General features: G+C 33.9%; 1 protein-coding gene across 6 annotated transcripts; it reads left to right on the forward strand.

The window, feature by feature from the left end:
* The first annotated feature begins 891 nt into the window (after positions 1-891).
* LOC131157896 (uncharacterized) lies at positions 892-11,320 on the forward strand. Of its 6 annotated transcripts, XM_058112352.1 has the most exons (7): positions 1,181-1,232; positions 2,677-2,772; positions 7,699-8,691; positions 9,393-9,566; positions 10,348-10,490; positions 10,810-10,920; positions 11,017-11,320. In XM_058112352.1, exons 2-7 carry the CDS (start codon positions 2,770-2,772, stop codon positions 11,093-11,095), a joined length of 1,503 nt encoding a protein of 500 aa, XP_057968335.1. In that variant the 5' UTR covers positions 1,181-1,232; positions 2,677-2,769; the 3' UTR covers positions 11,096-11,320. The 6 variants fall into 6 exon arrangements, with proteins under 6 accessions (XP_057968333.1, XP_057968332.1, XP_057968330.1 ...); XM_058112350.1 differs by lacking the exon at positions 2,677-2,772 and having other exon boundaries at positions 892-1,232; XM_058112349.1 differs by lacking the exon at positions 2,677-2,772 and having other exon boundaries at positions 972-1,232; positions 7,699-8,694.
* The last annotated feature ends 1,488 nt before the right edge of the window (positions 11,321-12,808 follow it).

Raw genomic sequence — 12,808 nt, forward strand, 5'->3', positions numbered from 1 at the left:
AGAGTACTACTCTTCATTTTAACTTCATTTAGAACACATTTAAAGTCTTTAGAATCGAAAAACAAGTTTTTAGGTATAACAAATAGATTTATAAATTCATTTTTTTTCTTTAATCATGTGTTAAACACTCGAGTCAAGACTATTTTTAATTTGAAACTCATATTTTCTGACATTTTTTTTTTAAATTTTAATTAGAAGACGCAAATCAATTTTAATTACAATTGGAATATATTGAATTTTCCATACCCAAGAATCCCTCTTCTAATTATGACTTTTTTAATATGACAAAAAGTACAAAATTGCAGCTACTGTAAGTTTCTTTCCTTGAATTTAGTTTGGCCCAACTCATAAATCTTTGACTTTACCACTACATAATACTAGGCTGCTTTATTAACACAATAAGTATTTTAAAGGCCTAAATAGCTTATGCATCAAGCATGTGATAGCACATGCACAATGCCTCACTACTAATTATTATATAATTTCTTCTAAATACTTGAAGTAAATGTTAGACAAATAGTTTGTTGCGAAACCCTAACGAACATTTTACCAAGATGACCATTTTATCCTTAATATATATAAGCAATATATAAAAAAGAACTATACTTATTACACAATAACTTACTAAGAATATGAATTAGATTAACTATGCCCTTTAAAACTTTCAACAATTGAAAGAATCAACAGTTAATAATCACATTGAAATAATTGGAGGCATATAATTTTAAAAATTTAATCATTATTTAATATCATTATAACATAATAACAATAAAATGTTACTTTTATTTTTCTTAGTATTTTATTATTCAAATATAAAAGATTTTACTGTCCAAACACATCCTCTAAGAGGCATTATAATAATTATAAGTGAAGCTTTCATGTTAAAGGCATAAGGTTCGAAATTTTGAAATAGGAAAAAAAATATATTTAAGTTTGAATTTAAAAGGAAAATGAGTTCTAAGTTACTTTTCAATGGGCAAAAAATATATAATTTTTGAGAGTAAGGCTCATTGTTGGGTAATTATAGCTGGCTCCATTTCTTCTTCAGCTTCATTCCTCTCTCTCTCTCTCTCTCTCTCTCTCTGGTTTGAAGAGTGGAGCGTGTCTGGAGTTCCATGGGCTTGAGCAGTAGTCGTCTGGGGTCGCGCCCTTCTCGCCCCCGAGTCAACCGTCCGAGGCGCAGACTCTCCTCTTTCATCTGCGGTGGCTCCTCTTCTCACGTCTCCCTTGAGGTATCATCGCCGTCGCCGCCGTCGCCATCAGTTTATTATCGAAAATAGCATATAATTTCAAACCCTAAAATACCCATTTGGTTTTTTCATCATTTTCGTCGTATTTTATCTGAATTAATACATTTCTGACTCTGCAATCGTCCATACATGTTTTCTAGGGGTAACTTCATTAAGAGATTCTTGTCAGTGCGCTCATTTCTCAATAATTATTCACGTTATTATGAAGAATTGGAAGGGGACCCATCATTAGTTTGGTGGAAATTTCTGAAATTTGATTTGTTTTGTTGATTGATTTTACTGAAATTTTATTAAATTCTTTAAACGGTGGAAATATTTGTTTAAATAGCAGAGCAGGTTTAAATTGGGTGGTTGAAACTCAGAACCAAGTTGATTTTTAGTTGGCTTCATATCCGAAACGAGTCTCATCTCATCAAATGTGTGATTCTTGATCTTTTCTTCTTTAGTGCTGACATGCAATGAGAACTTAAGAAGCCATACACCCAATTTTAACCCAATAGCCACTGTGAGGATCCTTTACTGGTCTTGGCATGACCAAAGATTTGCCAGACAAAGAGAAAAGGAACTGTTAGCAGCAGCATGCTAATAGGACAATGCATCGAACATCTATTTGGACGTCATCTTACCCTAACTAATTAGATGATCAACCATTTGGAATTTGGTCTTTAACTGGTTTCAGAGCAAAGATGGCTGGTTTTTTTGCTGTAGCCTTTAAGGGAGCCTGCTCACTAATTTTGAGTATGAGCAGAAAGCTTTGTTGGATTGATTTTTTTGTTTAGTTTTTCTTTGCCTCGTGTTAGTCCTTTTCCAGGTGCTGTTACTGTCGTAGGAGGGTGATTTGACCTCTTTTTGCGTTTTTTTTTTAATCTCTCTCTGCTCTTATGATTTATCTTATATATATATGTATATGTATATATATAATAAAAAAATATGGTTTTGTGTGTGCTCTTTTACTTAGTAATTTCATATCTTAGTAAAATCATGTCTCTTTTCTGACTTTGTTTTCCATTAAATGAATGGGAGTCATTGACAAGTAATAACTTCATAACGTTATGATGGCGGAATGGCTACTGTTGAAGTGGCTATAACTGCTGAAAATTTCTTATTAAAATACTGCTAGGAAAAAAATCATTTTATTATTAAAACAAGGAGGTATATAACCTTGAAAGACTCATTGGCGGTTGTTTCATGTTATAACTTTGTACACTGAATTCTCAGCCTTTTCCAGTTCAATTCTCCTTGTTTCTGCCTATGTATTTTAAATTGGGGCTTTTGATTCGTGGCATGTAGTTTGAAGATTCATATTTTATGTGTATAGCAGGCATAGTTGGGTCTATTTTGGTAATTATTCATTTATCTTTTCAATGACTTTTTCCTTTTATTCTGTTTGGAGTGCTGTTGGGGTAAGAGCTAGTTTCGTTTGCAGGTATCTTCATTGTTCTCTTGCTCAACTGTTGGGGCTTTTGATAAATTGAAGATATAGTTTAAGAAGCATTTTGAAGCTCCTCATTTTCCTGATATGGTGGGACTGTTCTGGGCTTATTTTTGTATGTTTGTTTAGTTTTTTCAATTATTTATTTTCTTTTGCTATATTTGGAATGGCTTAATAGAAGTGTTAATTTAGGTGTAATCCCAAGAGGAGGGTGAATTGAGTATTTTAAAATTTGTGTCACTCAAGTTCTAATTTTGAACAATTTACAACCATACACGTACAACTTAGATAACAAGCAATTCAGTATTTCTCAACTTATCAATTTTAATGTGTGATTTTATTAATCAATCAATATTACCCAATTACTTTCTTGACATACTAAATAGTTAACACATACACAACAACCACATAATTAAGTGCAAGCGGAAATTAAAAGAGTTAAGGGAAAAAGAGATACAAACACAGTTTTTACGAGGTTCAGTCAACCCGGCCTACGTCGCCTTGAACAACTCATTCAAGGATTCCACTAATTCCGCTCCTTCAATTGGGACGGAGCTTCCCATTGCAATCTGCTGCTTACAAGAGGCGTAGCTTACTCCTCACTCTGGTTCACAACCCGAACCGTCAATACAATAATAAGATTACAATTTTCTGCAAAACTCAAATGCTCCTTAACAAGCTAATGAGTACAATTGAAATCCTAATACATACTTAGATGATATAACTCGAAGCTTAGTTGAATGTATGTAATATGTTAGATGAAATCTTTAGTAATAACAATTGAATGATCTTTGTACAAGAAAAGATGTATAACAAATATGTTCCAAAGATCTAATCCAACTATATGATCTTTATAAAAATATATGTAAAATAGTTTCCAAAGATCTAAATCAAATCAATTTTACAATAATGAAACTGAGATAAAATCTTTGAATAAAATATAAATTTGAATATTTTCAAAGATTTAAGTTTTAATAAACCCTTTAAAAATATCTTCAATTAATATATATATATATATATATATATATATATATATATATATATATGAACAACTCACGTTCTTGCTCTCAAAATATATAAATATGATTGTGAGAATATAAGCACTTTGAAAATAATAATCTATATATCAAAAATAATATTTTGTTTACCAAACCTCAAAGACACAACTTTGCTTACGAAAATATGAGTGAAAGAACCTTTGATCGTGAGAGTAATGAATGCCCAAAAATCTGAATACAATAGTGCATAGGCAAGAGGTTCAAGCACAACAAAAATCTTTCGTTCTTGTTCTCTTCTAGCTCTTGTTGTTCTTCTCTTTGATCTTATTACAAAAACTAGGGTTTTAGGTTGAAATATATATGCATGGTCAGTAGATGGGCGCATCTTGATCGCTGGATCAATTTAGGTATATTTTTGTTAAGAAAAATTTTGCCCGTTGCGCACTGGAGCGTCGTTATGCCTGATGGACTCATCGACGAGTGCAGACGTTCATCGACGAGTGTTCTACACTCGTTTGTTGATGGGAGCATGGGTTCGTCACCGAGTGGTCTGTCTGAAATTTTAAAGGTCTCGGTATTTTCTCATCGATGAGACCTTCATGCGTTTGTCGACGAGGCCAAGGATTCGTCAATGAGCTGCCTTATTTTCAACCTGATTCAACCTAGGATAAGTGAATGTAAATTTTTATAAAATGCATGTATCCTAAGGTCCATCTATTTGTTATTTTGAGCTCCCAACTATATCATATGAGATATGTAAATACAAGCAATACTAAATACCCATTACACTTGAAAAACTTGAAGCTTCTTCATCCTTTTGCTCTTCTAATTCCATAAAGTGTGTCAGGTTGTATATGTTTTAAGTTCTTCATGGCTTCCATGACATCCTTACCTTCCGTGCATGCTAGGTAATGATCCTGTTCACAGTCTCAATGCACAGGTAAGATATTATGTTATTTGTTATTATCAAAACGGGATTAAACTCATAGAGTCAACAAGAAGGTAGCTCTGCCTTTTTTGACTCAGTTGTAATTTATGGATATTATTTCATTCTCAAATCTATCACCAAATGCATTAGAGGTAATTGTTGGTTGAATGTGTGCACCCTTCTGCCCATGGTATCTTGTTCTGCTCGAGTTTTAGCATGGAGTGGTTATATTCTTGGAAGTACAGTGTATTGTGATTATAATTTTGTCTTTTTATTTTCTTTAATACACCTGGTTTGAGATGGTACTGTAGTTATATTGCTTCATGAAAGTTAAATCTTATTGAAATCTTTTTTTGGATTTTGCAATTAGAAGTCCCATCTCACCTTATTGAGGGGAGAATGAATGGTGGTTTTCTTTTTCTTTTCCTTTTCCTTTTCCTTTACCAGTGAGGATTTGCGTACATGAAACAATCTTGTATGTCTAGCAATCTTCTCTCTCTCTCTCGTATCTATTAAGCTTTGTTTGACACCGCTTAATCTGAATAAGTATTGAACTTAAAAACTACTGTTAGTTAGTCATAATGAAATTTAAAGTAATGTTTGGTAATGCAGTCATTTGATCCATAGTGTTCTAACAATAATAACAATAATAATAAAAATAATATGTTATAATATTATATAATTATATGTTTGGTCACAATAGTGTATTATTATAATATTATAAAAATATAATATAATAATTTATGATATTTTAATCTATAACATTATTATATTTCACATATTATTATTATTATTATTATACGTAACATAATATTACTTTTTATTTTCAGTATTGTAATAATTTATTTGCTACAAATATCATAAAGTTGTGTGATAATAATATATTACAAGATAAGATACATTATTATGTCATTATATATCTAATAGCTATGCCATTATATATCTAATAGCTATGTCATTATATATCTAATAGCTATGTCATTATATATCTAATAGCATAAAATATGGATTTTGATGCCTAGAGTATTAGTGTTAATGAGGAGGGTAGATTGTCTATCATGTAAAGATTGTAAAGTTATCCTTGGTGAAACTTGAACTACACAAGAGTATTGGTGTTAACATAGATAAATGTAAGCGAACTTGGTGGTAGAAGCTAAAAGGAGAAACTATAATAAATTTAACAATTAAATGATCAGAGATGGTGTGGACAACAGGAGATGGCATAAACACACACTCTTTGGTGTAGTTCTACTAAAAAGATAACAAAAGAGGTTTTTGGTGAAAGGAAGATTCTTGACTAGTAAAAAGAATTGGTGATGGCTTCAAGTTGTCCAAAAAGCCGTCAAGACAAAAAAATGCGGTTTAATACAAGGAAAAAATATAGAAGCATGGAAAACTTAGAAAAGTATAAAGACACGAGAAAATATACAAAAAAGGTCGTTAATGAAGCTAAATATAGAGCATATAATAATTTATATAATAGATACAACGGGGAGAGCTACATGTTTAAACTTGTTAGAGCTACAAAAAGAAAGAGCAAGGACTTAGGTAATATAAAAAATGTGGATAACAATGTTTTAATTGAAGAAGAAGATATTAAAGATGCTGAAGTTACTCCTATAGGCTATTTAATGAAAATCAAGTGGAAGACTTAATCTTAGAAGTGACAAATGAGGAGGCGATTTATCTGCAAAATTAGAGTTAATGAAGCTAAGTTTGCATTAAAAAGATAAAAAAATGGAAAAGCATCAGGCCCAGATGACATCCCAGTTACAGTTTGGGAATGCCTAGGTAATTACAGAATTATTTGGTTAACTGATTTATTTAATACAGCTACAAGAACTAAGTAAATGTGAGAGGAATGGGGAAAGGCACTTTAATACCTATATACAAAAAATAAAGGAGATATTCAAAATTGTGATAATTATAGCAGAGTTAAACTTATGAGTTATACAATAAATTTGGGAAAGGGTAGTTGAATAGAGACAAAGTTTATAAGTTTTGAAAAGCAGCTTGGTTTTTTGCCCACTAAACACTTGACTTTTGATATTGCAAAATTGTAAAATGCGCTCGATGAACACCTTTGTCTGCTAGCCTAATTTGCCCCCTTATTCTAAAGTGTTGTTTTTGTAAGATATGGTTATTGGCTAATGGAGAGCGTTTGGTCGGTGCAGTTATTTCTGTTAAGTAACAGGAAAATTTTGGTTAAAAAAAAGTCCTCTACCGAACTGATCCAAATTCTTCCAAGACCCAAATTGTTAACCAATTGAAATATAATCCGGTTAAAATGGTTAACCAAATTTAACTGAATATAACTCACTCCAAATTGGATCTTGAGAAATGGATTGATGGTTATTGGGTATTTGTTCCTACTTCCTAATGGATTAACAAAACTTTATATTACAAAACATATATATGTAAATATATAGATATATAGATTAACATTTACACATACATGCATATGATATATATATATACACATTACACACACATGCACACACATATATATACTGAATATTGATTTGGTTAACTGAATACAAGAAGGCCTATACTGAACCAAAAACCAAATAACCAAACATCCACAAAATTCATATTGAACCAACCAAATTAAAAAAATTAAGCGAACCTTTTGAACCAAATTTAGTCGGTTTGGTTAGTTAATTCAGTTTTAACGGATAGTGCTCAGCCTAGTGTTATTGCTTTCAAGTGAGCTGATCCAATCCTTCATACAGATGCACAGGGGTTGCTTTATATTCCATTCTGTTTCAAAGGTAAAAAGCATGGAATATAAAAAGTCAATAAAAATATTAGTCTGTTTTAGTTAATCATGGATCAATTTTTAAGATCACCATCTTAGTCTTTTTTCCATTCATGGTAAGAGTTATGTTATATCAACCCTACAAGTTGTAGATGGGGATGTGTGGTCATGGGCAGTCTTAAGCTGGAAAATTATTATTTTTCATTTTGCGCTACTGAAATGAGTTTTGTAGTTGATAACATTATTTTGCAGTTGTAATATTGATACTAATCTTACTAATGTTGGGGGAAAAACGGAATAATGTACTGACATTCTTTACTCATGGTCCATAGGTAGAAGATCCAGCTGAAACACTGGTGAACCCTGCAGAATTTTGTGATCCACATGTTCATGAGCTCCAAAGCCTCGTGAAGGAGTCCATTTCGCACTCTGGTTCAGGAACTGGGTTTACCAGCTCTGAACATGAAACTGGAACATCATCTGTGAGCAGTATTGCGGCCTTTGAGAACATGTCTGCTGAAGATGCTTCAAGAAATGTTGTGATAGGTAGTAAGGAGAAATACTTGTATGAGAGCAAGGAATTAGTTCCTCCTCATGAGCTAGATGATGAATATAATCGATGTAGGGATACAGCTAGTACATCCACAAAAGACCAACATTCTCCAGATCCACCATCCATAAATGTAAGGGCTAATAAGCTGAACATGGGCATAGTCAATGAAAATGATAACTCAGTGAATAAGGGTGTGTCTCGGATTTGTCCAGAGGTTATATATTCAAATGGATCATCTTCTCAGGAGCGTGGAAACCCATCGTTAGATGGGGCATCTGTTGAAAATGTCAGTGAACCAGTGACAGTCCGCAATTCTGTTTCTGACACTGTTCCAGTTGTTTCTGATTCGCCATTATCATTTCAGTCACAAAGAGAGGAATCTGTGCAAGATGATATAACTTCAGGCCTTGGATTCCTTGTTTCAGATAGGGAACGAGGAGGACAGAGCGATGGAAGTGTTCTTCATGTTGATGTGGTGAGTATCTCTTCCAATGTTTTGTCTAGTAGCTCTGCTGAAATAAGTAATCATGAGGCAAGAAGGAATAGTAGAAGACTTTTTTGGGATGCTTTCTCAAGACGCAGTTCTAGAAGGCATAGTGATTCCCCAACCATAGTTTTCTCCATGGATGATACTGATGATCTAGGATCTCATGACAGATGGCTGCTTAATCTAAGTGGTGATTTCTTTGGTGATCGCATTGGAAATGAACCTGGCAGTCTGAGCAGTAGAATACAGAGCACAAATGAGCGACGATGGCATTCGAGATCTGAGGTGGTCTTGTATAGACTCTTTTACATAATCTTTATATGTTTCATTTTCCTAGTAAACATAAATTTCCTGTTCATCATTGATAATTATGCCTGCTGTGTACATTCTTTTGGAAGGCTTGGACTTAGCAGGTCTTCTGATGTAGTATTGAGTAGATCATTTCACAATTATTTTATATGTATTGACGTCATTTTTTGATAAGTAATTAACTAGACATCCATAATGCAGTGTAAGATTGTGAGATTCATTTCTCATTGTAATCGTTTGTCCAAATTAAAGTCAATTTATATGCCCAATTACCCTGCTTCTGATGCATAATTCCTTGATCACCATCCCACTCTATCAAAGATCCTTCTACCCAGTAAATTCTAGTTATCTGACTTTGACCATATTCCCAATCTGTATGTCACTTTTACTGTTTTTTGATGTCTTTAAACTCAAAACAAAAAGATTCTGGTGCATTCATGCCCTTATGTCATATGTTCCAAAACCATTGTGTGCAGTTATCCCTCCTCTTCCTCTATTGGAACCCCCACTACATTTTTTTGAATATGAATAATTGTACATCATCACTTTTTAAAATTTATATCCTCATTTTGGAAATTGTAGCATTTTAGTGTGACAGTGGAAGTGTTTTTTGTAATATTTATTTGTCTACTTTGTATTTTGGGCAATTTTTGTGAACTATTTATGACTCTTGTCAGATATGGGAAAGGATTCGCGGTGGCCTTGGTGAGAGTGGTCGGCGAACTACCTATTGTCCGTCAGGGCTCCATCCAGATGGTACGTGCTCTTGTGAGTCATTGTTGACAGCTGAAGAGACTGGTACTCGTGCAAGTATTTCACGGATAGTCATGCTAGCTGAAGCCTTATTTGAGGTAGTCTCCCTTTTTAGGCTCACCCGTGATCTTGTTTATGCTATATGTGATTTCTTTTTATTTCATTGGCCGAGCTGTCTCTTAGAAGTTGAATATCTGGTAAGCGTTTTCCTTGTGTATCCTTTCAGTCTATGGACTTGTCCTTGCTAACAGTCCCATTTGGTTTTTTGTCTTAACAGATTTGAGTCCATTTATGGAAAAAGAATTTGTAGTAGTGCATTCTTTTATTTTTGAATATTTTTTTTGGGTTGGTGTTTTCTATAATATTAAGTCCTGGTTTGGCTAGATCTACATGTGTCTCTGGGTCACATTTTGTTTCATCACTTATTTTTTTAGGGAATCAGGCCTCAATTAGCGTTCTTCCCTTTTATTTTTTTGAATTTTTTTAAAAAATAAATTTGACCATCTAAAACAGCTTCACTCGGCGACATGTCTTTTGATTCCCAACCTATAAAAGAATATTTCTTTATGTAAGTCCTTTCATGCGCCCGCAATTGTTTTTGGTCTGATTTCTTTCTTATTAGCTCCATTATATTGGAGAAATAATATGTAAAGATTTAAGCGTTCCACCATGGTACACTCCTGTAACTTTTATGGAGATGATTTGAGATTCCTGAATTTAAGTGGAGATAGGACTTACATTCAGGATTTGTAGATGCTAAATGAGGTATAACCTCTATTAATCCTTTCATATTCGATAGGTTGGGCATTGATGCATTGGCACTGCATTTTGCAGCTTAAATTTGTAATTTAATATTTTTGTTAACCTGTAAAACTGCAGGTTTTGGATGAAATTCATCGCCAACCCATGTCATTTTCCCTATCTATGGTTTCAGTTCCTGCCCCCGAGTCACTTGTCAACTCTTTTCCTCTGAAGAGTCACAGAAAGCCTGACCCAGCTAAGACTGGGGATGATGTTGAGCAGTAAGTTGCCCATCATGTTATGAAAATGGATTTAAGCAAAAGATCAGTTCAAATATTTCCGGATTCATTCTTACTTGAGGATATATTTGTTGTTATTTCTCAAGTTACATATCTTGGGCATGGTCGCTATATTATGATGTTCTGTTGTCTTTTCTCCATTATTATTTCCTTGTTTCTTATGATTTGGTTCGGTTAATCCAGAACTTTCTGTCATGCCATGTGTTAAACTGTCAATGTTTGCAACTTATTCAAATCTCTGGGTAAACAACGGTCCAAGTTTATGAAAATTTATTGTCACTACTTTACCTTTCTTTGACAGGTGTTACATTTGCCTGGATGAGTACGAGGATGGCGATAAAATACGCGTTCTTCCTTGTCACCATGAATATCACATGTCATGTGTTGATAAATGGCTCAAAGAAATACATGGGTATCGTCATTACTCTCTACATCTTTTGGTGTGCCTTCTCTCTTTTTCTCTGGCTGACATTATATATATTTTTTTCAACATTAATTTGCATATTAGGGTTTGCCCACTCTGCCGAGGTGATGTTCGCGAAGGTCTTGCTGTGGGTTCTGTCTGTAACTCAGAGACCCATCTTTGATAAAATTGTACATACATATAAAGTTCTCAGTGGTTCGGCTGTTGATATGTTGTATTTACTGTCAGAAAATATATTTGTGTCTTCAATGTTACATCCTTCAAATTCTGTGTTTCATGGCATCTTTTCCTCTGTAAGATGTGTTCCTGTAACAATATTTAATAAGGTGTTTCAAAAGATGAGGCCCAGGCTTGGCATTCACACCCCCTGGCTCCATAATTTCATTTCCGTATGATTATTTTCAACATGATTGATCTGAACTCCATTAGACCCATACTTTGTAGACCTAGCTAGGTCATTACAGGTTCAAATCATGGACATAGTAGAGAGGGATAATCAAGAGTCATGAACTTCATGTATCTCTCAGATTACCGATGGCATGAGGGCCTTGTGTGCTAAACGTCGTGTTTGGTTTGCAGATGGAATAGTAAGAAAAGAGTAGAATGTATATTTGAAGGGGAAACATGACAAAACAAAGTTATAAATACGATTTCATTCTTTTCGATTTCATTACTAAATGTATGGCAAGTGTTAGCACCTTATTGTTGTTTGAGGTGTGATTCTTATACTTTGGTTTTCTTAAACAAAGAAGGAAGAAAAAAGAAAACATAGAAGGGCAACACAGTAGGGATTCGTCGATGAGTGTCTTGTGCTCGTTGACTAGTAGATCCCGAGAGTAGGAAAATCTCAAAGTTCTAAATTCGTCGACGAATGTCTTATTTTTGTCGACGAGTGGTCTTCTATGGATCGTCGATGAATACCCTGTACTCGTCGATGATTGTGCCCGAGTTGCGAGCAATTTTTTTGAAATTTGAAATTAAACGTAGGGAGGTTGGGTAATTGGAGGAAAGCCTCCGAAATAATGTTTATTTATCCCTATCTAAGAGTATTGTGAGACGAGAGAGATTTTGTGAAGTGTATTGTGTACTCTCAAATTTTTTAGTAAAATTTTTATGTCGATTGCTTTCGTGGACATAGGCTTTGCTGAACCATGTATATCTTGTTGTTGTGCTTGTTATTTCATGTTTTCTAGTTGAATTTGATTTACTTGTTGCGTTTTTATTCCGCTGTGCATTCTAATTACAACAAATTGGTATCAGAGCCAAGTTGTTATAGCATCAGGATCATCTTCTGTAAGATTTGACATCGTCAAATTTGATGGAACCGAGAACTTTGGTTTATGGCAGAGGAGAGTGAAGGATATACTTGTGCAGCAAGGGATGACTAAGGCTCTACTTGACGTTCAACCGGTTGGAATGGATGAGGCAATATGGGGAGAATTGGAAGCAAAGGCCGTTTCTAGAATACATTTGTGTTTGACCGATGAAGTTCTCTATCATGTGATGGAAAAGGATTCTCCAGCGGCTGTGTGGCGAAAGTTAGAAAGCCGGTATATGTCTAAATCATTGTCGAATAAACTTTTTCTTAAGAAAAAGTTGTATTGGCTTAAGATGGTTGAGGGTTTAGATTTGAACCAACGTATCAACACTTTCAATCAAATTGTGAGTGATTTGGCATGTGTTGATGTAAAGTTTGAGGGGGAAGACAAAACATTGATGCTATTAAATTCCCTATCTACGTCTTAAACTTATAAGAATTTGGTTACAACTCTTACATGGGGCAAGGATAGCTTGAATTTGGAAGAGGTGACAAGGGCATTGCTTGGTTTTCATCAAAGAAAAATGATTAGCGATGAAGCTTCACATGATGAAGGAC

Source organism: Malania oleifera, chromosome 6 (assembly GCF_029873635.1).
Source record: "Malania oleifera isolate guangnan ecotype guangnan chromosome 6, ASM2987363v1, whole genome shotgun sequence".
NCBI lineage: Eukaryota > Viridiplantae > Streptophyta > Magnoliopsida > Santalales > Ximeniaceae > Malania > Malania oleifera.